Source organism: Mobula birostris, chromosome 4, assembly GCF_030028105.1.
Source record: "Mobula birostris isolate sMobBir1 chromosome 4, sMobBir1.hap1, whole genome shotgun sequence".
NCBI lineage: Eukaryota > Metazoa > Chordata > Chondrichthyes > Myliobatiformes > Myliobatidae > Mobula > Mobula birostris.
The window spans coordinates 75,540,282-75,564,108 of NC_092373.1; the positions used below are offsets into that span (position 1 = coordinate 75,540,282).

The window sequence follows — 23,827 nt, forward strand, 5'->3', positions numbered from 1 at the left end:
CCAAGGGAAGGGCACTAAGACCCATACACCTATTGAACATGGGACTACTAGGGTGCAAAGCCTGCCAACGTGATCCGCTCAGTTCGCTATGCACCAGCAAAGAACAGTTACTGGTTCTTTATTACAGTGTCTATAAAAAGTATTCACCACCCTAAAAAGGTTTCATGTTTTATTGTTTTACAACATTGAATCACAGTGGACTCTGATCAACAGAAAAAGATTCTTCTGTGCCAAAGTGAAAACAGATCTCTAGAAGGTGATCTAAATTAGTAAAAAAAATACAAAAAAAAAACACAAAATAATTAATAGTATAAGTGTTCACTCCCTTCAGTATGACACACCTAATCATCACTGGTGCAGCCAATTGGTTTTAGAAGTCACATAATTAGTTAAGGCATCCTAGAGATAGATATATATATATATATATATATATATATATATATATATATAACCTGTGTGCAATAAAGGTGTTTCAATTGGTTCTAGTAAAAATACACCTGTATCTGGAAGGTCAGTTGATGGTGAGGCAGTATCCTGGCAAAGCTACACCATGAAGACAACACTCCAAGCAGCTCTGCAAAGGTTTATTGAAAAGCACAAGTCAGGTGATGATTACAGAACATTTCCAAGTAACTGAATATCTCTTGGAGCACAGTTAATTCAATCATCAAGAAATGGAAAAAATATGGCACAGCTGTAAATCTGCCAAGTGCAGGCCATCCTCAAAAACTGATTGTGAGGGATTGACTAGTGAGGGAGACCAAGGAGACTTACGACAACTCTGGAGGAGTTACGAGCTTCAGTGGCTGAGATTGTAGAGACTGCACATACAACAACTGTTGCCCGGGTGCCTCACCAGTCACAGCTTCATGGGAGAATGGCAAAGAGAAAGCCACTGTTGAAAAAAACTCACATGAAGTCTCAGCTAGAGTTTGTTGGAAGGTGTGTGGGAGACGCTGAAGTCAGCTGGAAGAAGATTCTATGGTCTGATGAAACTAAGATTGAGCTTTTTGGCGTAAGCCAAACACCGTACATCATCAAAAGCACACCATCCCATGGTGGTGGCTGCATTATGCTGTGGGGATGCTTCACTGCAGCAGGCCCTGGAAGGCTTGTGAATGCAGAGGATAAAATGAATGCAACAAAATACAGGGAAATCCTGGAGGAAAACCTGATATAGTCTTCAAGAGAACTGCGACTTGGCAGAAGATCTGTTTTCTTGCAAGACAATGAACTCCAAACCTAAAGCCGAAGCTACACAGAAATGGGTTAAAAACCACAAAGTTATTGTCCTGGAGTGACCAAGCCAGAGTCCAGACAACAATCCAACTAAGAATTTGTGACTGGACTTGAAAAGGGCTGTTCATTGATGATCCCCATGTAATCTAACAGAGCTTGAGCAGGTTTGTAAAGAAGAATGGGGAAAAATTGCAGTCTCCAGATGTGCAAAGCTGATAGAGACTTGTGCACACAGGCTGAAGGTTGTAATTGGTGTCAAACGTGCTAAATACTGACTTGATGGGGTGAGTAATTGTGTAATCAATTACTTTGTGTTTAATAAATGTCATAAATTTAGACCAATTTGTATGAGCTTGTTTTCACTTTGACATGAAAGTGTTTTTTCTGTTGATTAATGTGAAAAAGGTAAATTAAATCCACTGTGATTCAATGTTATGAAACAATAAAACATGACAACTTCCGCGGGGGGGGTTAATACTTTTTATGTTGTGAATTTATATATTTGCAGTTGCAAATTTAGTTTTTGCACTAGCCACATATTTCATTGTTACATATAGTATACATATGTCTGGAATTTGAATATTTAAGGAATATTCTGTTATGTTATTATTAATCTCCATCCTTGAGTCTAAAGTTTGTTTATTGTTTTCTCTTAGGGCTTTGGAATGCCTATGTTCTGAGAGACTGCTGGAAGTTTTATATTTTTAAGAACTCCATCGTCTAAAGAGAATCCAAGATCTAAATACTGTGACAGCAACTTTTAAACTAAATTTTACATATTCAAGAACTGATTTATTTTTTATCAAAGGATAAACTTGATGAAGATTTGATTATGATAAATGGGGAAGCATGAAGAAGGAAGCACTAATTGCCTATTTCTGAGACAGATTATTCTTATGGATGGAAAAATGAGGCATCTTCTTCGCAGAAACACCCTTCCCTCCCCCCACAAAAAATTGATCTGACTCACAGACTACCACTGCTGAGGAGTGCTAACAGTAGGATTTAAAAGAAATTATTATATATATCAACCAGGAATAAATTGTATTAAAATCATGAAGGCATATTTAAAAGGGTGGAACATACAGCAGATGACACCAAAAGTACAGAGATCCCTATGAGTTTTTGTAATTTTTTTCTGCTGTACAGTTTAATATAAAGAACTTTTGAGATCAGCAGTTTATGTTATGTTTTTTAATTCAACCTTATAAATTTTTCAGAGGGCAGCAATGTTGGAAAACTAGGTTAGGAGCAAGGCAATATTCTCACACTGGAGTTTGGTTTCTTTGTGGTACGCATTTATTTTATAGAGGGGGTGGGATGGGTAACTGGAAATCAATTGCAAAAACTATATACAGTAAATGTATAAATGGGTAGTAGGTTCTGTGGGGGCTTTTTAGATATGTGAAGTATTGCTGCCGCAAAACACAGATAACAGAATAATCCAGAGATTTCCTTACTTTTTATTACCAGTGTCTTATGTGTATGTCTACAGCAAGCTACTTCTTTTCATAATAAAAAGCTGCCTTATTTACTGTGAAAACTACTCATTAGCTGCTTTAATTTTGACTTCAGAAAGTTGAGATGTGCATTCTTATCATAGTCCTGTGCATTTTGCTTTTGGTTTTAATGTTCAGATCATAACAGGTGAAGTTTAGAGGCTTTGGATAGCTTCTTAAAATTCTGTTGATTGTGAAATGTTCATTATTAGACAACAGTTAAGTTTTTCTTTTATTTACAGAGAGGTTGTATAAATCGATGCTGTGCACTCCCAGAAGTGTAAAAATTAGGTTAAGAGCACATTTCATAGTTAAATTTTGATGACGTTTTCCTCTTGATTCCAGATTTACTATATTCAGTAGTAAGGAAAACCCACTTTTTGACTTTCACAATTGTGTAAATGTACTTTTACAGATAATGTTAATTTTATACAGAAAAATTCAGTAATTGACTTTATGGAGGATTAACCCAGTATGCTAGAATACGTTCCATCTGTCTTGGTTCTGATTACTTACCTGCAGAATTGAAATGTTATTTTAATGCTATTTTTTTTACTGTCTAATCATAATATTTAAGATAATGTCAGAAACAAATTAATTTCATCAATTACAATTTTAACATTTTTGTCATAATTTAGGTGAATTGGCACTTCCAATTAAGAAATTGACACTTTTACAATTGAAGTTTCACAAAACAAAACCTAATCAAAAATATTGTATGAAATGGTGGCAAAAATTATTTGAAGGCTATTGTAGTAAATGAGCAGAATATTGCATTTCAAATTTTAACTTTTACTCACATTTTAAATGTAGATAAAACTTTAGATTTTAAATTCAATAATCACAGAAGTCATTTACTAATCTACCAACAAGTTACATAGATGAACAGATTTAAAAGATCTTGACTTTTTGGTAGTACTGGTAAGCAGTTGTGAAATATGCAATTTTGGTTAATTTTGTACAGTTTTCAGACAAAATTGGCAATGATCTTGAAATAGTTCTGTGGACTGAGATGCGATATTAGGTACTGCATGGTTATAACCATCTCTGCATCAACTTAGGCTGTGCAGCCAACTATTTAAATCTGAATTCTTCAGCAGTATTGTAGCAGAATTTGAAACGATGGTTTCATGTCTGGGTACCTCCTTGCTGGGCTTGAAATTGAGTTTAAAATTAATAAGTTTTATATTTTGAGTGTTGCCTTGATTGGTTTTATTAGTAATACTGTAAATTGTACATTTTCAGTATAAAATTTCTTTTTGTACATTTTAAAGCTGATGCTTCACCTTTCCTTTAATAAACTGTTTGAAAGAATTGGTTTCAGACTTTCAGTTCTTTAAAATGTTCATTCCTTGGTTTTGATTCTTTAATTTTTCAGTCTTGATATATCATTTTGAACACACTTTTCATGCAGTTAATGAAAGCCCTAGCTACTGTGTCTCTTAATAATGAACTAAGATTTTCCAAGAAAATCAGCTTTTTCTGTTGTTAAATGTCTGAATATACATTATGGGTGAAAGAATATTGGTAATACAGGTTTAAAATAGTTCTCATTGCAAGGATATGAAGAATGCTGACTATATAGTTATAGGTGGTTCCTCTTCCCACTCATGCACCATTAATCTCAAGCCTCTTCCAAATTCTCACATATGCTTTACTTCCTCACCTGCATCATCCTATAAACACATTAAGTTCCACAAGTATACTGACACCACACAGTTCTATGTCACTACCATTTCTCCGTGGCTTCCCTCATCACCTTAACAATCTCTGGATGGAGAATCTCCTGAGGGGAAGGCCCCAAATCCTTGGCTTTGCCTATTGCTTGGCGGCCGGGGTCGAAGCACTCGGTGCTCGGTGTCGGAGGGCTGGTCGGAGGCTCGAAGTTTTCAGACGGACTCGAGTCGACTGTGTTCGGGTGCTTCCAGGGTGCTGCATCGGCGAGTTTGCGGTACTGGAGGTTCATGGCAGGGAGAGTTTTTCTTCCTTCGACCGTCTGCGTGAGATGATGGGACTTTCGAGAGATTTTGAGACTTTTTTTTTTTACCATGCCCATGGTCTGTTCTTTATCAAATTACGGTATTGCTTTGCACTGTTGTAACTATATGTTATAATTATGTGGTTTTGTCAGTTTTTTCAGTCTTGGTTTGCCTTGTGTTTCTGTGATATCATACTGGAGAAACATTGTATCATTTCTTAATGCATGCATTACTAAATGACAATAAAAGAGGACTGTGTGTCCTCATAATCTAATCTAATCTTCGTTCCTTATTCATCACTACCATTCTCCTCCCTGACGATCATTTATGGATGAACCAGACAATTCATCAGCTTAATGATCTTCCAACATAATGCCTATCTTTGTCATCAAGAATACTTACCTACCTTAACTTACATGATGCCATCTAACTGTGCCTGCAATTACATAGGCTGTTGAAATGCTTATCATAGTTTAACTATTTCATTGATCTCCTGTTTGTTTTTCTGCATGAGGCCAAGATCATCCAAAACTTATTCCTGATTTTCTAAATTCAGTCATGTCCAGTTCACATATTTTTCCAATGTTTATCTATATACTTTGGTTTCAAGTATGTCAAGGCACAATTTTAAAATGTTTGTCCTTGCTTTAAAATCCATCTCTTAATCCCATATGTTAATTGTTCCATCACTAGCAGTTTTGTCCCAAAGTTCTTAAATTCTGTCAGATGTTTCTACAACTTCTTTTAATACTCCCTTCAAAACTACTTCATTCAAGCATTTGGTCCACACATGACCTGTATCCAAAAAAACTGTAATCAAATAATTAGTGCAGCAAAACATTTTGTGACATCATTCTATGTAAATACTTTGCCACATGTGCAAAGTATTAATTACTTTAAACTTGGAAAATTCTTACTTTAGAAATCTCTATGAAAGTAAAAACTGATACTCAAATGAATTAATGTGAAATAAATCACAAAATATCTCCATGCTAAATTAGAATACAAGTTTATTGCTAAATTGTCTCAGACCATGGCTTTATCAATTTTTTTTGAATAAAACTAATTGAGCTTAATATATTTCATACCATGTTTTTGTACTGCTATTTATTGCATACAAATGTAAAAAGCAACATCCTCTTTCATGTCTTAAAGGAAGAAAATGTAACATCCATTCACCTCTGCTCACATCCTCAAATGTATATAATGGATTTGTGGACAAATTTGCCAATGATACAAAGACAGGTGGAGGAGCGGGTTAGTGTTGAGGAAACAGAACCTGCAGAGAGAATTAGATAGTTTAAGGGAATGGGCAAAGAAGTGGCAAATGAAATACATTGTTGGAAAGTGTATGGTAATGCACTTTGGTAGAAGAAATAAATGGGCAGACTATTATTTAGATGGGGAGAGAATTCAAAATGCAGAGATGCAAAGGGACTTGGGAGTCCTTCTGCAGGATACCCTAAAGGTTAACCTCCAGGTTGAGTCGGTGGTGAAGAAGGCAAAAGCAATGTTGGCATTCGTTTCTAGAGGTATAGAATATAACAGCAGGGATGTGATGTTGAGGCTCTATAAGGCACTCAGAGTATTATGTGCAGTTTTGGGCTTCTTATTGTAGAAAAGATACACTGACATTGAAGAGAGTTCAGAGAAGATTTACAAGAATGATTCCAGGAATGAGGGTTACTGTATGAGGAACGTCAGGCAGCTCTTGGGCTGTATTCCCTGGAGTTCAGGAGAATGAATGGAGATCTCATAGAAACATTCTGAATGTTAAAAGGCCTGAACAGATTAGATATGACAAAGTTATTTCCCATGGTAGGGGATTCTAGGACAAGAGGGCATGACTTCAGGATTGTGCAAACAGGTTAATATACAGCTAGGACACCTTAACTAATTATGTGACTTCTAAAACTAATTGACTGCACCAGTAATGATTTGGTGTGTCATATTAATGGAGGTGAATACTTATGCAATCAGTATTTTGTGTTTTATATTTGTAATTAATTTAGATCACTTTGTAGAGACCTGTTTTCACTTTGACATGAAAGTGTCAAAAAAAGTAAAATTAAATCCACTGTGATTCCATGTTGTAAAACAATAAAGCATAAAAGCTTTTTAGGGTGGTGAATAGTTTTTGTGGACACTGTAAGCCCAAGAAGAGCAGGGTGAAATGCTATAACAACCATTGTCCAGTAGCACTTGCACCTGCAGTGATGAAGTGCTTTGAAAGGTTGCTTATGGCTAGGATTAACTCCTGTCTGAGCAAGGACCTGGATCCACTGCAATTTGCCTATTGCCATAAAAGGTCTATGGAGGATGTAATGTCATTGGCTCTTCACACGACCTTGGATCATCTGTACAGTAATACTTACATCGGGCTGCTAGTTAGTGATCACAGCTCAGCATTTATCACAATCATTCTTACAGTTTTGTTCAAAAAGCTCCAAACTTGGCCTCTGTACCTCTCTCTGCAACTGGATCCTCGATTTCCTCAGCAGAACACCACAGTCTGTGCGGATCAGAAATAACATCTCCGCCTTGCTGATAATCTAAACCTCAAGGATGTGCGCTTAGCCCACTGCTCTACTCTCTCTGCACCCATGACTGTGTGGCTAGGCACAGCTCAAATATGATCTATAAACTTGCTGACAACATAGCTGGCAGAGTTTCAGATGGTGACAAGAAGGTGTACAGGACTGAGGTAGATCAGCTGGTTGAGTGGTGTTGCAGCAACTCAGTGCAAGTAAGATCAAAAAATTGATTGTGGACTTCAGGAAGAGTAAAATGAGGGAACACACACCCGTCCCTATCGAGGGATCAGAAGTGGAAAGGCTGAGCAATTTCAAGTTTCTGGTTGTCAACATCTCTGAAGATCTATCCTGGGTCCAACATATTGATGCAATTTCAAAGAAGGCACAGCAGTGGCTATATTTCATAAGGAGTTTGAGGATATTAGTATATCACCAAAAACACTCAAAAAATACCTATGGATGTACCGTGGAGAGCATTCCAACTAGCTGCATCACAGTTTTGGTATGGGGCAGAGGGGCTACTGCAAAGGATCGAAATAAGCTACAGAAAATCAAAAACACAGTTCCATCGTGGGCACTAGCCTTCCCAGCATCCAGGACACCTTCAAGGAGCAGGGCCTCGGAAAGGCAGCATCCATAATTAAGGAACCCCATCACCCCAGGACATGCCTTCTTCTCATCTGTACCATCAGGGAGGAGGTACAAGAGCCTTGAAGGCACACACTCAACGATTCTGAAATATTATCTCCCCCCCATATTAGATTTCTCAATGGACATTGAACCCATGAACACTACTTCACTACTTTTTTCCCTCTTTTTGCACTACTTATTTAATATTTTAATATATATACTACAGTTTCTGTTATGTATTGTAATATACTGCTGCCACACAACAACAAATTTCACAACGTATGCTGGTGATGTTAAATCTGATTCCAATTCTGATTCACGGTCTGAGATAAGAGAAAATTTATTGCAGCAATGTTAAGGAAATCAATGTGTCTGTCTGTCCCTTACTCACTCTTCCTTCAGTTAGTCCTGACGAAGGGTCTCGGCCTGAAACGTCGACTGCATCTCTTCCCACAGATGCCGCCTGGCCTGCTGCGTTCACCAGCAACTTTGATGTGTGTTGCTTGAATTTCCAGCATCTGCAGAATTCCTGTTGTCTGTCTTGGGTGTGGTTGGACCTTACCCAGATGTGCTATTTGTACATTTCCATTCATGTCAACTACTTCAGTAAAAGAAATGTTGATGTACAATTTCAGAATGAAAACATTAGATTTGAGGGATTCTTCTTGGGTTCAGATCTCACATTAAGACAAGCTGTTAAAATTTGCTAGGTTTTCTATTTTGGTAAACTAATTGTTGGTGGAATGAAGTGATTAGGTATTGAAGCTGAAGTCGTTTGGAAAACCATTTGAAAATTGTAGCACAGGAGTTTATTACCTAGAAATAAAGGTAAGTCTCAAAAAAAAATTGTTGACCTAAAACCTTCTGCTTAGATGATTGCAATAAATGTGTCCCAGAATCAAGCCAATTCTCAACTAGTATATTAAAGTTAGAGTGGCCAACACTTATACAATATTGTAGAATAATATTGTTTTCACTTCCTCGTTTGTGTACGATAGTTGAATAGATTTATATCATCTACGATTTGGTTGGCAGTGATTAATTGTATATGTGGCCAGGTTGAAATCTCTTCAATTTAGTTATAAATAATTTTTCAAATAATTTTTAAAAGGGTTAAATAATTTATTTTATGTGAATAGCATTTAATGTCGAGAAATAGGATACTACTTGAAGAACATGGAAAGGTGTTGAAAATTCTGAGAATCTGGATGTAAGGTATTTTGAGCACGGAATCTGCCATCGATTTGTAAGGGCTCGCATTCAATCTTCAGAACGCAACTGATTGCTCAGGCTTGCGAGAATGCCTGAGGAGGGGTAATGCACGCCGTACTCGTTCTATAAAGTGACCAATGCATGAATCTAGCGTATCTATGTTTCGTTTGCCATATCCCTTTCTCAGGTGTACAAAATTTTGGAGGTCCTGCTGAGATTGGGTGTGCAAATGGACCATCTCCTTACCAGATTGAGCTCATCCAAGCCGCACCCAGTCTTTCCTTAATCGCCCAGAGCAGCAGTAGATTGAGGTAGGTGAGGCTGAGCACTGCACATACTTGAGACACTGTGAGTGCTAGGGGCACTCAGCAGCAGGTAATCTTACAGTCACCACAATAACTCGCACCACTGCCAAGGGGAAAAGAAAACGGATGTGCTTAGGAATCTCCAAGAAGAAGTTAGTGAGAAAATGTGTGAATTACCTGAAGACAAGCTGGTGAACTCAGAAGCTTCCTTTAGCTCCCAGAGGGAGCATACCTAAGAAAAATTGTTTGTCTCTCGCATCCCGAATAAGTCACCATCTGGAAAGAGAGGAGCTGGGAAATCTGGGGAACATTGGCATGTCTGAATTTACGCAGGTTAGAGATAAGTTAAATGACTTAGTGCTTGTTACAACTGCTGTGGCTGATGAAACAGCGGAAGAAAACGGAAATTACAGTAACCCACAGTTCAGTACAAAGGTCAGCTCCTAACAAGATAAACTCGAGCGAGCGGCGGCGGTTAGTTCAGAGGGAAATTGTCCCACTACCATGGCGCAAAGGTTTTAAAATATCTGGTCAGGTTGGTGCGCCCAGTCAGAAAGACAAGTTGTCGTCTTCTAGCCTTGTTTAGCAGATAGAAAGCGCCCTAAATAGAGGCTATCCGGAGGCGGAGATAATCAATGCAGTGATCAGAGCGGTTATCTTGAGGGTAAATCAGACTTGAAGTTACCTACCCTTAGACAGACCCTTCGCTCACATTATCAGGAAAAAAAAGGGCCACCGAACTGCTTAAGCAGCTGACAGCAGAAGCCCAACGCAGTCCAGAGACGCCGCAAAGTTTCTTAACGTGTGTTATTGATCTGAAGCAGAAAGTACTGTTTGCCTCAAAGGAAGCGGAGCCTGGTCTGAAAGATGATCTAGTCTTAGTGCAGACTATGTTTTTACAGACTGTACTCACCAGTTTACAAAGTGATTGTATTCAAAAGGACCTTCTGCCATAACTTTTAGAACCCAAAATCTCAGATGAGGTACTATTAGAGAAGCTAAACGTTGCATGTGCAAATGAAGCGGAGACAAAGAATAAACGGAAGCCAGCTGGGTCAGCCGGCATTGTCAACTCTGCACAGTTAGAGGAACATCTGTTGCGCGTAAATGTCGAATGGAAAGGACTCATATAGACCTAGTGTCACGGTTGAAAACACTTAGTGAAGAAATTGCACAGGTTAAGGAGCAACTTCAACAGCCCATACCTGTACATCAACAATGCTTTTCAGTTTCAAATAAAAAAAGTGAAGGCAACTCCACCTCAGCTGTAGGACCTAGAACAGAGTTGCCAGCAACCACTAGAGTGGGGTTCAAAGAGGCCTGAGCAGTCCATGGGGCAAAACTTTGTCAGGTCTGAACTCCAGAGAGGATCAAGCATTGAACAAAAACAGTGGAGGAAAAAGCAAAACCAGTCAACTGAACTGGCTCTGCCTCAACGATACCTAGTCCCTCAACAACAAAGTTTTCTCCCATTTCAGCAGTATGCAACTGTATCATATGTATTGCCGTCTGAAGCTTAGCAGCCATGTTAAGTAGCTCCACAGAATTATTCATTCTTACCACAGTATCCAGTCCCAATAAGTCCGTATCTTGGCCTGCCTCAGCAGCTTCATTCACTACAAACTCAGAAGTGTTTTCATTGTCAGCAAAGAGGGTGTGAGGAACTTAGCACCCACTGTTACAACTGGTAGCTGCAAGTACTACTTAGCAGGATGTAAAGCACGAGGAATAAGACTACTCTGTCATGGTCTGGTCTGTGAAGTCTGCGTTCCAGTTCATGGTCCGGTCCGTGGACTCCGGACTCCGAGTCTTCTGGCTGTCCCTTGTTTCAGTTGGGCTTAATCATAGGCACCTGATAGTCATCTTGGGGCTGGGAATATAAGTGGTCCTGGGTTCAAGTGTGGTTGCTGGTTCGTCTCGTCAGTATCCCGTCCTCGCCTCCGTGGGGTAAGTCAGGCCGTCTTTGCTGTGACCCTACTGTTGGATCCGTCCCTTCCTGTCCTTGCCTCCATTGGGTAAGCCAATTACCTTTGCCATTACCCTGAGGCTGGACTGTTCCCTTCCCTTCCCCTTCCTTCTGAAGCCTTTGCTTGCAACCTGTGTCTGGAGCATTTGCCTGCAACCTGTGTCTGGAGCCTTGCCCTGCAACCAGTGTCGGGAGCCTTGACTGCAACCTGTGTCAAGTTCAACCACCGGAGTGAGACTGGAGCCTTGCTGTGTCAAGATAAGGAACTGTCTATCGTTGAGTTGGAACTGTCTCTGTGTCCACGCCTTCACTAGGTAGGTTCGGCCGTTTGCCGCTACCTAGTGTTGGGTACCATCTCGTCGTGTTCAGCATTCTGTGTAGAGCCCCAGCCCCAAGTCCTGTTCCCAAGGAGGGGTCCCGACTCTGTGTTCCATGTCCCTGTGTTCCTGTCTCTCAAGTCCAAGGCTCCGTGTTACCGTGCTCTAGACCAAGGCTCTGTGTTCCTGTCCTCCACAAGACCAAGGCTCTGCATTCTGCATTCTTGTCGTCCCAAGTCCAAGGTTCTGAGGTCCTGTCATCCCAAGTCCAAGGCTCGGCTGTTCCTGAGTACCAAGTCAAGGCTTCGTGTTCTCGTCGTGTCCATGTGCCTCATCCTGTCTATGTGCTTTGTCCTGTACTAGGGTTCCCTCGTCTTGCCCAGGAGTCTCTCGTTCTATCCTGTAGCCTTGCCTAGTCCTGTCTCCCAAGAGCCACATCATGACCTCGCGTAGTTCCGGGGTCCGAGCTCGAGTCAGGTCCCAGGTTCTGAGTCCTTGTCCAGTTCCCGGCTTGGAGTCCAAGCCCAGGCTCCTAGTTCCCAGTTCCTTGTCCTGGTCCCGCTTGCCTAGCCAATGTCCTAGCCCAAGTCTGTGTTCTTGACCCAGCTCTTTAGTCAGGTCCTGTTCCTAGTACTTAAGTGTCTGTGTCTTGTCAACGCCCACCTTATGACAGAACGAACCAGCCATACATGGACCCAGCAATGCGGACACTGTCGTCTAACTCTCGTCATCCTGGGTTCCCTCCTGATTGTATACCCCACCACCACCACTAACCGCCCAGGCCATCCTTAGTCCTGGAGAGCCTGTTTGGTCACCCAGAGACTCCCATGCATGGGGGGAGTGGGTACTGTCATGGTCCAGTCCATGAAGTCTATGTTCCCGTTCCCAGTCTGGTCCATGGACTCTGGACTCCGGATCTTCTGGCTGTCCCTTGTTTCAGTTGGGCTTAATCATAGGCACCTGATGCTCATCTTGGGGCTGGGAATATATGTGGCCCTGGGTTCGAGTGTGGTTGCTGGTTCGTCTCATCAGTATCCCGTCCTTGCCTCCGTTGGGTAAGCCAGGCTGTCTTTGCCGTTACCCTGAGGCCGGACTGTTCCCTTCCCTTCCCCTTCCTTCTGAAGCCTTGCCCGCAACTTGTGTCTGGAGCCTTGCCTGCAACCTTGTCAAGTTCTACCACCGGAGTGAGACCGGAGCCTTGCTGTGTCAAGATAAAGAACTGTATCGTTGAGTTGGTTACTGTCTCTGTGTCCACGCCTTCACTAGGTAGGTCCGGCCGTTTGCCACTACCAAGTGTTGAGAAATGTCTCGTCGTGTTCAGCATTCTGTGTAGAGCCCCAGCCCCAAGTCCTGTTCCCAAGGAGAGGTCCTGGCTCTGTGTTCCGTGTACGAGTTCCAGCCCTAGTCCTGTTCCCAGTCCTGTTCCCAAGGAGTGGTCCCGGCTCTGTGTTCCATTTCCCTGTGTTCCAGTCTCTCAAGTCCAAGGCTCCATGTTCCTATGCTCTAGACCAAGGCTCTATGTTCCTCTCCTCCCCAAGACCAAGGCTCTGTGTTCTGCGTACCTGTCATCCCAAGTAGAAGGTTCCGAGGTTTCTGTCGTCCCAAGTCCAAGGCTCGGCTGTTCCTGAGTACCAAGTCAAGGCTTCGTGTTCTCGTCGTGTCCATGTGCTTCATCCTGTAGTGGAGTTCCCTTGTCTTGCCCAGGAGTCTCTTGTTCTGTCCTGTAGCCTCGCCTAGTCCTGTCTCCCAGGACCACGTCATGTCTTCGCCTAGTTCCGGTGTCGGAGCCCGAGTCAAGACCCAGGTTCTGGGTCCTTGTCCAGTCTCTGGCTCGGAGTCCGAACCCAAGCCTCGTCATGTCCTTGCCTCGAAGAACCCAAGCCATGTCCAGTCCAGTAGCCATGTCATGTCCTTGCCTAGTTCCGGGGTCTAAACCCGAGTCAAGACCCAGGTTCTGGATCCTTGTCCAGTCTCCGGCTCAGGGTCCAAGCCCAGGCACCCAGTCCCCAGTTCCTTGTCCAGGTCCCGCTTGCCTAGCCAATGTCCTAGCCCAAGGCTGTGTTCTTGTCCCATTCTCTAGTCAAGTCCTGTTCCTCGCACTTCAGTGTCCGTGTCTTGCAGATGGGTCCACCATCGACGCCCACCTGATGACATACCCAAAGAGGATTGCTTAAACCAAGATGGGTTGTTTCCATGGGACAGAAGGTAACCGGTATTACAGAAGTGTCCCACCAATGTGCCAGCTGTGGTAGAGAGGATGTAAATACAAGATGTCCCAGATGTAAAGTCTCATATTACTGCTCAAAAAAAATGTCAGACAGACCATTGGAATCGGTGTAGGATCAAGACAGATAATGAGGGACAGATATCCACCAGTGTTTTAGCTGCGCAGTGCCAAGACAATCAATATTTGTCTGTGACTTCACTTCAGGACTAACAGTGCCTCATAGAATGTTATGTACAAAAGACGTCAAAGTGAAGTGATATGGGACACAGGTTCACAGGTGTGCATCATAGACAAGCAGTGGAAAACCAGGCACTTCCCTGGAGTTAAACTTAGGGATGTTTCAGAGGCAGTAGAGACACCTGAGGCACTATAGCTGGTGGCAGCCAGTGGTGCAAACATGCCGTATGTGAATGGGCTGAGATCACTTTCAAGTTAGCTTCGCCTGGTGCGTAAGAATTAATCATATCGGTTCCGGTTCTAAAAGACAGACCTCTACCTCATCCCATCATTGGATTCAACGTGATTGAATGGATTATAAAGGAGAGTGACAAAGGAAGACTTAACAACAGGAAGGGAGGATTTTCATATGAAGCAGCATATGGATGCCAGCAGAGAGGGTTTAGGGGGTGTTCTGTATCAAGATCAGGGCACAGGTTGCATTTGAGACAGATTGAGAGGTGTTGCATTTGTCAGCCGGAGTCTGTCACCCTCTGAGAAAAACTATTCCACGCACAAGTTGGTGTTCCTGGCATCGAAATGAGCTGTCCCTCGGGATCAATAAGGTATGACTATGACTATGACTATGACTATAAATTTAGTGACTACCTCTATGGTGCCAAGTTTGAGGTGAGGACAGACAACAATCCCCTAACTTACATCCTGACCTTGGCAAAACTGGATGCCACAGGCCATCGGTGGTTGGCAGCGTTATCTGCCCATGAATTCAGCCTGAAGTCGGGCCTGGGAGTTGTGCGTGGGATAGTTTTTCTCAGAGGGTGACAGACTCCGGCTGACAAATGCAACACGTCTCAACCTGTCTCAAATGCAACCTGTGTCCTGATCCTGATACAGAACACCCCCTAAACCCTCTCTGCTTCCATCCATATGCAGTACATAGGGCAATCGGGGGTCTGCAAAAGCCAGCACAAGCACCTGTGCCAGCAGCCTGAAAGGCCTCTTCACATTTCACATCCCACCTTGCTCCAAAAGGCTCCGAAGGGCTAAGATAATCTTTACCCTCCTCTCCTTTTGTCTTTCTCCCTTTCTTCCCCATGGGAGGGTAAATGCACAGAAACTGATTTAAAGGGTAACTCACTTTCGTGTAGTCCTTCACAAACCTCTGATAGTACCCACAGAACCCAAGGAATGAATGCAAAGCACTCACAGTCTGGGGCCTTGGCCATGTGGTCACCACCTCTGTCTTAGACAGATCGGTAGCTACTCCTTTCTGGTAGACTATGTGCCCAACATAATTGACAGACATCTTGCAGAACTGGCACGTCCAGGGGAAGTTTTGACCCTTCAGCTTTCAGGCGGCCCAGCACCTTCAGTAGCCTCGCTTCATGTTCCTCCAAGGTGGACCTGAATGCTGTGAGATCATCCAGATACACCAATACCTCAAGCAAGTTCATATCTCCCACTGTTTTCTCCATGACAAGCTAGAAAGTCGCAGGGGCTCCCGATATGGCCTGGGGCATCCTTTCAAACTGGAAGAATTCCAGTGGACATATAAATGCCGTTTTCTCTTTGTCAGCCTCACTCATCGGTATCTGGTAATACCCACTCCTGAAGTCCAGCACACTGAACCATTTCGCACCACTCAGACAGGCCAGCGCAACTTTGATCCCTGGGACTGTATACTGGTCGGGGACGGTACGCCTGTTCAGAGTCCAATAGTCCACACACATCCATACCTTCCCATACTTCTTTCTAGCCACTACTATTGGGGATGCATAGGGGCTTTAGTCTCAATGATGATCCCAGCTTCCTTCAGCTTCCACAAATGCTGCCGAATGTCTTCCACCTCTGCAGGTGCCAGTCACCGCGACCTTTCTCTGAATGGGGTGACCTCTGTCACCCGGATGGTGTTGCAAGTGCTCTTGGAAAAACCCACATCAAACTCATCGGTAGAAAAGACATCATCCAGTTTCAACATCTTCTCCATCAACCTCCTCTTCCAACCCACAGGTACCGGGGAGTCCCCAAAGTTGAATGACTTGGCAGTCAAATTTCCTCTTTTCAGAGAGAGATTCTCCCCAGCCTGTCTCACAGGGACACTAGACATTACTGTCACTGGAAAAAGGTGCACTATTGGCATCCCCCGCCTGAGGGTAACCTCCCGCTTTGAAGTATTCCTGGCACTCACTGTCGTCCTGTTCACCTGTACAACTGAGGGCTTCTGCAGTTCGGGCTTCACCAGTAACCCAGCAGGTAAGCCCAACTCCTCTTCATTGTCTTCCAGAGCATCCACTAAGAGGGCCTCGGCCTCAGGAATTCCGGGAAATTTGGGGTTTCCCATTGCTCTCGCTACTTCCCCAGGCCGTAACGCGACTGGTTTGGACTGGGTGAACCACACAGTCCCTCGTTTATGCTCATCATCCAGTCTAGTGTGGCCACGCACTTCTGCAAAATCCAGCTTGGAACACAGGGTGAATGGACAATGTTTTCAGAAAGCTCTCGCCAACTTTCACCTTGCAGGCTCCTACTAGCCTCCTCGCAATAGGAATGTTTGTCCCCATGAGAATTGAAGCTTTGTCTCTCTCAACCGGGTCTGGACAAACCAGCACTAATGTACAAATGTTGAAAGCTCTAGCAGAATGACAAAAAGATAATAGGAAAGGGTCATTGAATAAAATGTTCTACGTTTACAACTGTAAAAGGTTGGAAGGAACAGGATTCCCTCCATCCTAACTTCTCTTTGGTAAATAGCCGAGGTTGCTCATAGGTATATTTTTTGGCCTAAACACTGACTAAAGTCCTGCAACCCACAGAGAATACTTGGGAAAATGGGAAAGAGGGATGCAAGAAGCCCATCAGATTGCCAAGGAGTATATATAAAAGGTCTCGGGGAGAAATTAAAACAGCAGAGTGAGATTTACAGAGCTACAACCTGGGAATCATGTCATAGTCAGGAAACTGACACCTCGTGGAGGCCCAGGAAAGCTTTGAAACTATTGGGAGGACTGCATCCATATTGTTGTATGAAAAGATGTGCCAGTCTATGAAGTAAAACCTGAACAAGGAACAGGAAGATCCAGACTACGACATTGCAATCTTCTCGTTCCACGTGAACACCTGCCTTTGGATGCTGAACCACAAATGGATACTGCAACAAAGCAAGGCTGTCTGCCAAAATAGAGCACCAGGGCTCGTTCACCTACAGAAAGGGAAGAGAGTGAACCAGCCAGTGATGGTGAGGATGAATATTACTGCCAAGCCGAATGTCTCCAACCTCACAGTAGCAAGGATTGCAACAGTTTTGAAGTACAGTCTATACAACCTGTTGAGCAGCAAATGAGGGCTGAGGAATCACAATACTTTGGATGACAAATGCCTGAGAAGGAACAGTTGCTGAGCTTTCCTGAATGTGAACCAATACCAGTCTCTGTATTTACTCCTTTGAATGACGAGCCAGACAACCTGATGGAGCAAAGACAGGGGAGCTCAAAGATTCCTTGGAAAGAATGACGGCCACCAAAATGCTTTACTTACAGTGGCATGCAAAAGTTTGGGCACCCCTGGTCAAAATTTCTGTTACTGTGAATAGTTAAGTGAGTAGAAGATGAACTGATCTCCAAAAGTCATAAAGTTAAAGATGAAACATTCTTTTCAACATATTAAGCAAGATTAGTGTATTATGTTTGTTTTATCGCTTCTCGGCCTTTTGGCTAAGATCAAGTATAGTATCTGTTCTTATCAGACCAGAAGGCGGAGGAGGAGAGTTCGCGCTGACGCAGGGGTGGATCCTAATGCTGACTGGCCTCCAATCTAACACCCCATACCAGCGACGACAGCAGTGAGGAAGAAGATGGCAGCAGCGAGCAGTACATCAGCTCGAGGCCAGGGTATCAAGAACACTGTGAGGCTGACAGCGCGAGACCGGAACGGGGGCACTGGCTTCACCCGAGAGACCTTCATCCGGAAGGTCTTGCTGGAATGCTGCGGATTTACGCCCGATGACATCTACTGCGTCCAGGACTTCGCAGGTTTCTTCGATGTCACTTTCCGGCAGGCTGCAGGGTGGCAGAAGCTGTACCAGCAGCTTCAGCTGAAGGGGACAGAGGCGCCACTGTCGCTGCTGAAAGCACAGCCCCTCTTTGCAACGGCTACGCAACAGGAAAGGACAATCACGGTGCACATGTTCAACCCGCACGTGCCAGTGGTAGATGTCCTTACGTTCCTCGCTCGGTATGTGGAGAGCGTAGGAACACCAGCGGACGTGAAGGACGGGCTGGGAATCTGGACCAGCAAACGGCAGGTGAAGGTGAAGCTGAGGTTGGATTCCAACGGCGGCATCATCCACCCCCCCTCCGTCTTCGCCATCGGAGGGAACCGAGGGTACATGGTGTACGCGGGACAACCCAGGGTGTGCCGAAACTGCGGCAAGGAAGGGCACATCGCAGCCCAGTGCAGGGTGGTGATGTGCAAGAACTGTAAAATGGAAGGCCACCTGACCAAAGACTGCACGCAGGCCAAGTCCTGCAACCTCTGCGGACAGGCTGGCCACCTGTACAGAGCCTGCCCGAAGCGTGGGGGCACCTACGCACAGGCGACCAGGGGAGGTGCTGGCCCTGAAAGGGCCCAGGTAGCTGCGGACGTACCCGCCAGCGCTGCAGATGAGGCACCCGACAGGACGGATGACGAGACCAGGGAGGAAGGTGCAAGCACCCCAGGACCTGCCACCCCACTGCAGACCCTCCAGGACCAGGCAAACGACGAGCAGGAGTCCATGGAGGAGGGGAGAGCTGAGGTGGAAACTGAATGGAAGGTCGTGAAACGGAAAAAGACCCAAAAGGCGGCGGCCAAGCGACAGAAGGCGGAGCAACGCAAGAAAAGGGCAGGGAACCACACAGCCCCTGGTACCCTGTCCTCTTCAGAGGAGGAAGGAGTTGGGGGAGGCCAGCAGCCCCGGCGGAAGAAGCGGCTGGCAGAACAGGTGGAGAGGAGGAGAGAGAGGGGAGAAAGTCTGCTGGCCACCCCCCAAGTACAGGAGGCGGAGAGCAGCAGACACACGGAGCTCCGGGAATCCGGGAGCAGAACCACGGCTGGCACCCAGCAGCCGGAAGGGGAAGCAGCCCAGGAAGTCAGCAACCCCCCCGGGCCCAGACCCAGAACCAGAATGGCCACACACGGAGGAGTACTACCAGCAGTACCTGAGCCCACAGGAGGTGGAAAACTTCACAAAGGCGGTGGGAATGAAGGCTCAGGATGGCAAGGGTGAGGACGGAGAGCAGCCAAAATAAAAGACTTACAACGATGGCAGACCTTAAATTGGCGTGCTTGAATGTGCGAAGTTTGAAGAGTATTGGGCGATGCGTTAGCACGCTCCAGTACCTGGACACTGTAAAGGCCGATGTGACCTTCCTCCAGGAGTGTGGACTACCACACCTCCGTAACTACCGGAGGTGGTCACGGTGGTGGAAAAAAGGTTTGTCTGTGTGGTCGGGGGGCAACGATCGTCGCGCTTCCGGCCTGGGGATTCTGCTGCGGGGAGGCAACTTCTCAATCACCCTATTTAAAGAGGTGGTTGCGGGGCGCCTCCTGGTAGCAGACGTCAAATACCGGGGCACTCCGCTCCGGCTGATCAACATGTACGCCTCCCCCGTGCGGAGCGAGCGGCTGGCCGTCTTCGAGCAGCTCCCACAGCTGCTGGTGACGACCCAGCCGGTCGTTCTGGCCGGAGACTTCAATTGCACCATTGATGCGGCTGGAGGACCCGGCAGTGCCGACGGCAGGCTAGACAGTACCTCTAGACTCCTGAGGGAAATGGTGAAGACAGCCCAGCTGCGAGACGCCTTTGGCACCCCCACAGGTGGAGCACAGCCGCAAGCCACCTGGACACGATCGGACGGCTCAGCCCGCTCCCGGATCGACTTCCTCTTCCTGTCTGAGTCCCTCACGGTCAGGTCCACCGACGTCACGCCGGTGTTCTTCTCTGACCACTGCCTCCTGAGAGCCACCTGTCGCTTACGGGAGGACCAGAAGGCAGGCAGGGGGACGTGGAAGCTGAACGTAAAGCTGCTGACCCCAGAGAACATCGAGGAACTAGAGAGGGAGTACACAGGTTGGAGAACCTTGAAAGCCTTCTTTGATTCCCCGGTTCACTGGTGGGAAGCCACCAAGGAGAACATTAAGAGGTTCTTCATCCGCAAGGGTATTCAGAAGGCAAGGCAGGAGCAGAGGGAACTGCGTAAACTCCAGACAGAGTTGCAGCAACTTCTCCTTCTGCAGTCAAAGGGGGTGGATGTCAGAGAGGAATTGCGAGAGGTGAAGGGCCGGCAAGCCCAGCACCTCGCCGCTGAATCCTCCAAGATCATCTTCCGATCAAGGGTCCAAACCGTGGAGCAGGACGAGACGTGCTCACGCTTCTTCTTCCAAAAGGTGCACAGGGGGAGCTCTGTGATCCACAACCTTAAGGAAGAGGACGGCTCAGTCGCGTCCTCGCAGACCGACATACTGAGGATCTGCAAGTCCTTCTATGCCGGTCTGTACGACGAAAAGGCCACAGAATCCACAGCCTCCCGCAACTTCCTGTCGTCTATCACGCAGGTCTTAGACGACGGCAAGCGGGAGAGTCTGGATCAGCCACTGACCCTGGACGAGCTGACAGGCTCCATCCGTTCCTTTGGGTCGGGTAAGACTCCCGGAAGCGACGGCTTACCGGCTGAGTTGTACTCGGCTCTGTGGAACTGGATGGGCCCAGACCTGCTGGAAGTGTACAACGCTATGCTTCTGGCCGGCAGCATGTCTGAGTCCATGAGGAAGGGCATCATCACCCTCATCTACAAGCAGAAGGGAGAAAGGGAGGACATTAGGAATTGGAGACCCATCTCTCTTCTGAATGTGGACTACAAGATCCTGTCCAAGGCTATCGCCAACAGAGTCAAGTCTGCTCTGGGACAGGTGATCCACCCGGACCAAACCTGTGCTGTACCGGGCAGGAAGATCTCAGACAGCCTCGCGCTGCTGAGGGACACCATCGCCTACGTGCAGGACAGGGGGGTGGACGCCTGCCTGGTCAGCTTGGACCAGGAGAAAGCCTTCGACAGGATATCGCACACGTACATGGCGGACGTGCTCTCCAAAATGGGATTTGGGGAGGGAATCCGGAATTGGATCAGACTGCTCTACACAGACATCCGTAGTGCAGTCCAGGTCAACGGGTGGGAAACGGACAGCTTCCCCATCAGGTCTGGAGTCAGGCAGGGCTGTCCCCTCTCCCCTGTCTTGTTTGTCTGCTGCATAGAACCCTTTGTGGAAGCCATCAGGAGGGATGAGGGCATAAGAGGGGTGACGCTGCCAGGCAGTGGAGGGACCCAAGTGAAAACCTCCCTGTACATGGACGACGTCACCGTCTTCTGCTCTGATCCGAGGTCAGTTCGCAGGTTGATTGGCACCTGCGAACAGTTCGAGCTAGCGTCGGGGGCCAGGGTCAACCGCACGAAGAGCGAAGTCATGCTCTTTGGCAACTGGCCCGACCGATCCAGCGTCCCCTTCACCATCAGGTCTGACCACGTGAAGGTGTTGGGGATCTGGTTCGGAGGGGCTGAGGCGTGCAACAAAAACTGGCAGGAGCGGACTGCCAAGGTGAAACAGAAACTGGGACTGTGGGGAGGGCGCTCCCTGTCGATAACGGGCAAGAACCTGGTCATCAGGTGTGAGGTGCTCTCAGGGCTGCTGTACTTGGCGCAGGTCTGGCCCGTCCCCCGCTCCTACAGCTCGGAAATCACCCGGGCTGTCTTCAGATTCGTCTGGGGATCCAAGATGGAGCGGGTGAGACGGACCGCCATGCACAAGTCCCTGGACAACGGGGGCAAGAACGTCCCCAATGTCGCCCTCACCCTGATGGCCAGCTTCGTATGTGGCTGCATCAGGTTGTGTGTAGAGCCCAGGTATGTGGGCACCAAGTACCACTATGTGCCCAGGTTCTACTTGTCGCCCTGGCTACGAAGGATGGGTCTGGCCCCACTCCCGCGCAACGCCCCAGTCAGCTGGTCGTTGCCGGCATACCTGTCCCACGTAGCAAAGTTCTTCCAGGAGAACGCCTTTGACCACAAGGCCATCAGGCAGTGGTCGGCACGAAGTGTCCTGCAGGCACTGCAGGAGAAGGACGTGATGGACACAGTGGGGTGGTTCCCTGAGCAGACTGTCCAGTTCATCTGGCAAAATGCCTCATCGCCAGATCTCACCAACAGGCACCAAGACCTCGCCTGGCTGGCGGTGAGAGGGGCCCTCCCAGTCAGAGCCCTCCTGTACGCCCGGAATGTCGTCTCCGCACCCCACTGCCCACGGGAGGACTGCAGTGAGGAGGAGTCTGTGACCCACCTCTTTGCACACTGCCAGTTCGCAAAGAGGGTGTGGAGGAGGATGGACAGGCTAGTGTCACGTTTTATCCCCAGCAGCTGCGTAACAGAGGACTCTCTGATCTACGGGCTGTTCCCGGGGACGCACACGGAGACCAACATCCGGTGCTGCTGGCAGATCATCAACTCGGTGAAAGACGCTCTTTGGTCAGCCCGAAACTTGATGATCTACCAGCACATGCTGCCGACTGCTGCCGACTGGCACACTCTCGGCTGTAGGAGTACGTGCTGAGGGACGCACTGAAACTTGGTGCAGCCACCGCAAGGGCCCGGTGGGGAAGGACCACAGTATAGGTTTTCTCCACCCGTGAGAGTGGGAGGGGTCGGTGGGCGAGGAGTATACCCCTCAACAATGAGATGCTAAGCTGAACTACTGGAGTGCCACGTGGGTGGCTATAAACACGGATATTTTACTGAGTATAATGGAAACGTATGTAAAGGATGAAAAGTTATTGAATGGTTTATTGTATATATTTATTTTTGAATAAAGTATATTTTGAAATAAAAAAAATTATGTTTGTTTTATACAATTTTAGAGTGAAAAAAGGAAAGTAGCACCATGCAAAAGTTTGGGCACCCCAAAAGATTTGAGCTCTCAGATAATTTTTACCAAGGTCTCAGACCTTAATTAGCTTGTTAGGGCTATGGCCAGGTGATGCAAATTTCAAAGCTTTATAAATACCCTGACTCCTCAAACCTTGTCCCAACAATCAGCAGCCATGGGTTCCTCTAAGCAGCTGGCTAGCACTCTGAAAATTAAAATAAATGATGCCCACAAAGCAGGAGAAGGTTATAAGAAGATAGCAAAGCATCTTCAGGTAGCTGTTTCATCAGTTTGTAATGTAATTAAGAAATGGCAGTTAACAGGAACAGTGGAGGTCAAGCTGAGGTTTGGAAGACCAAGGAAACTTTCCAAAAGAACTGCTTGTAGGATTGTTAGAAGGGCAAATCAAGACCCCTGTTTGACTGCAAAAGACCTTCGGGAAGACTTAGCAGACCCTGGAGTGGTGGTGTACTGTTCTACTGTGCAGCAACACCTGCACAAATATGACTTTACATGGGAGTCATCAGAAGAAAACCTTTCTGGCGTCCTCACCACAAAATTCAGCGTCAGAAGTTTGCAAAGGAACATCTAAACAAGCCTGATGCATTTTGGAAACAAGTCCTGTGGACTGATGAAGTTAAAATAGAACCTTCTTGCCGCAATGAGCAAAGGTATGTTTGGAGAAAAAAGGGTGCAGAATTTCATGAAAAGAACACCTCTCCAACTGTTAAGCACGGGGGTGGATCAATCATGCTTTGGGCTTGTGTTGCAGCCAGTGGCACGGGGAACATTT

At 46.1% G+C, this 23,827-nt stretch overlaps 1 protein-coding gene and 1 pseudogene across 2 annotated transcripts in view; both read left to right on the plus strand.

The window, feature by feature from the left end:
• The window catches only part of LOC140196424 (cohesin subunit SA-1), a 286,358-nt gene extending 282,306 nt beyond the window's left edge, over positions 1-4,052 (plus strand). For both annotated transcript variants that reach the window (XM_072255627.1, XM_072255628.1), the window contains exon 34: positions 1,896-4,052. In XM_072255627.1, coding sequence (XP_072111728.1) covers positions 1,896-1,919 — 24 coding nt within the window. In that variant the 3' untranslated portion in view covers positions 1,920-4,052. The remainder of the gene's footprint in view (positions 1-1,895) is intronic.
• A 13,723-nt stretch (positions 4,053-17,775) lies between these two features.
• Positions 17,776-17,907, plus strand: LOC140197121 (U2 spliceosomal RNA; annotated as a pseudogene).
• The last annotated feature ends 5,920 nt before the right edge of the window (positions 17,908-23,827 follow it).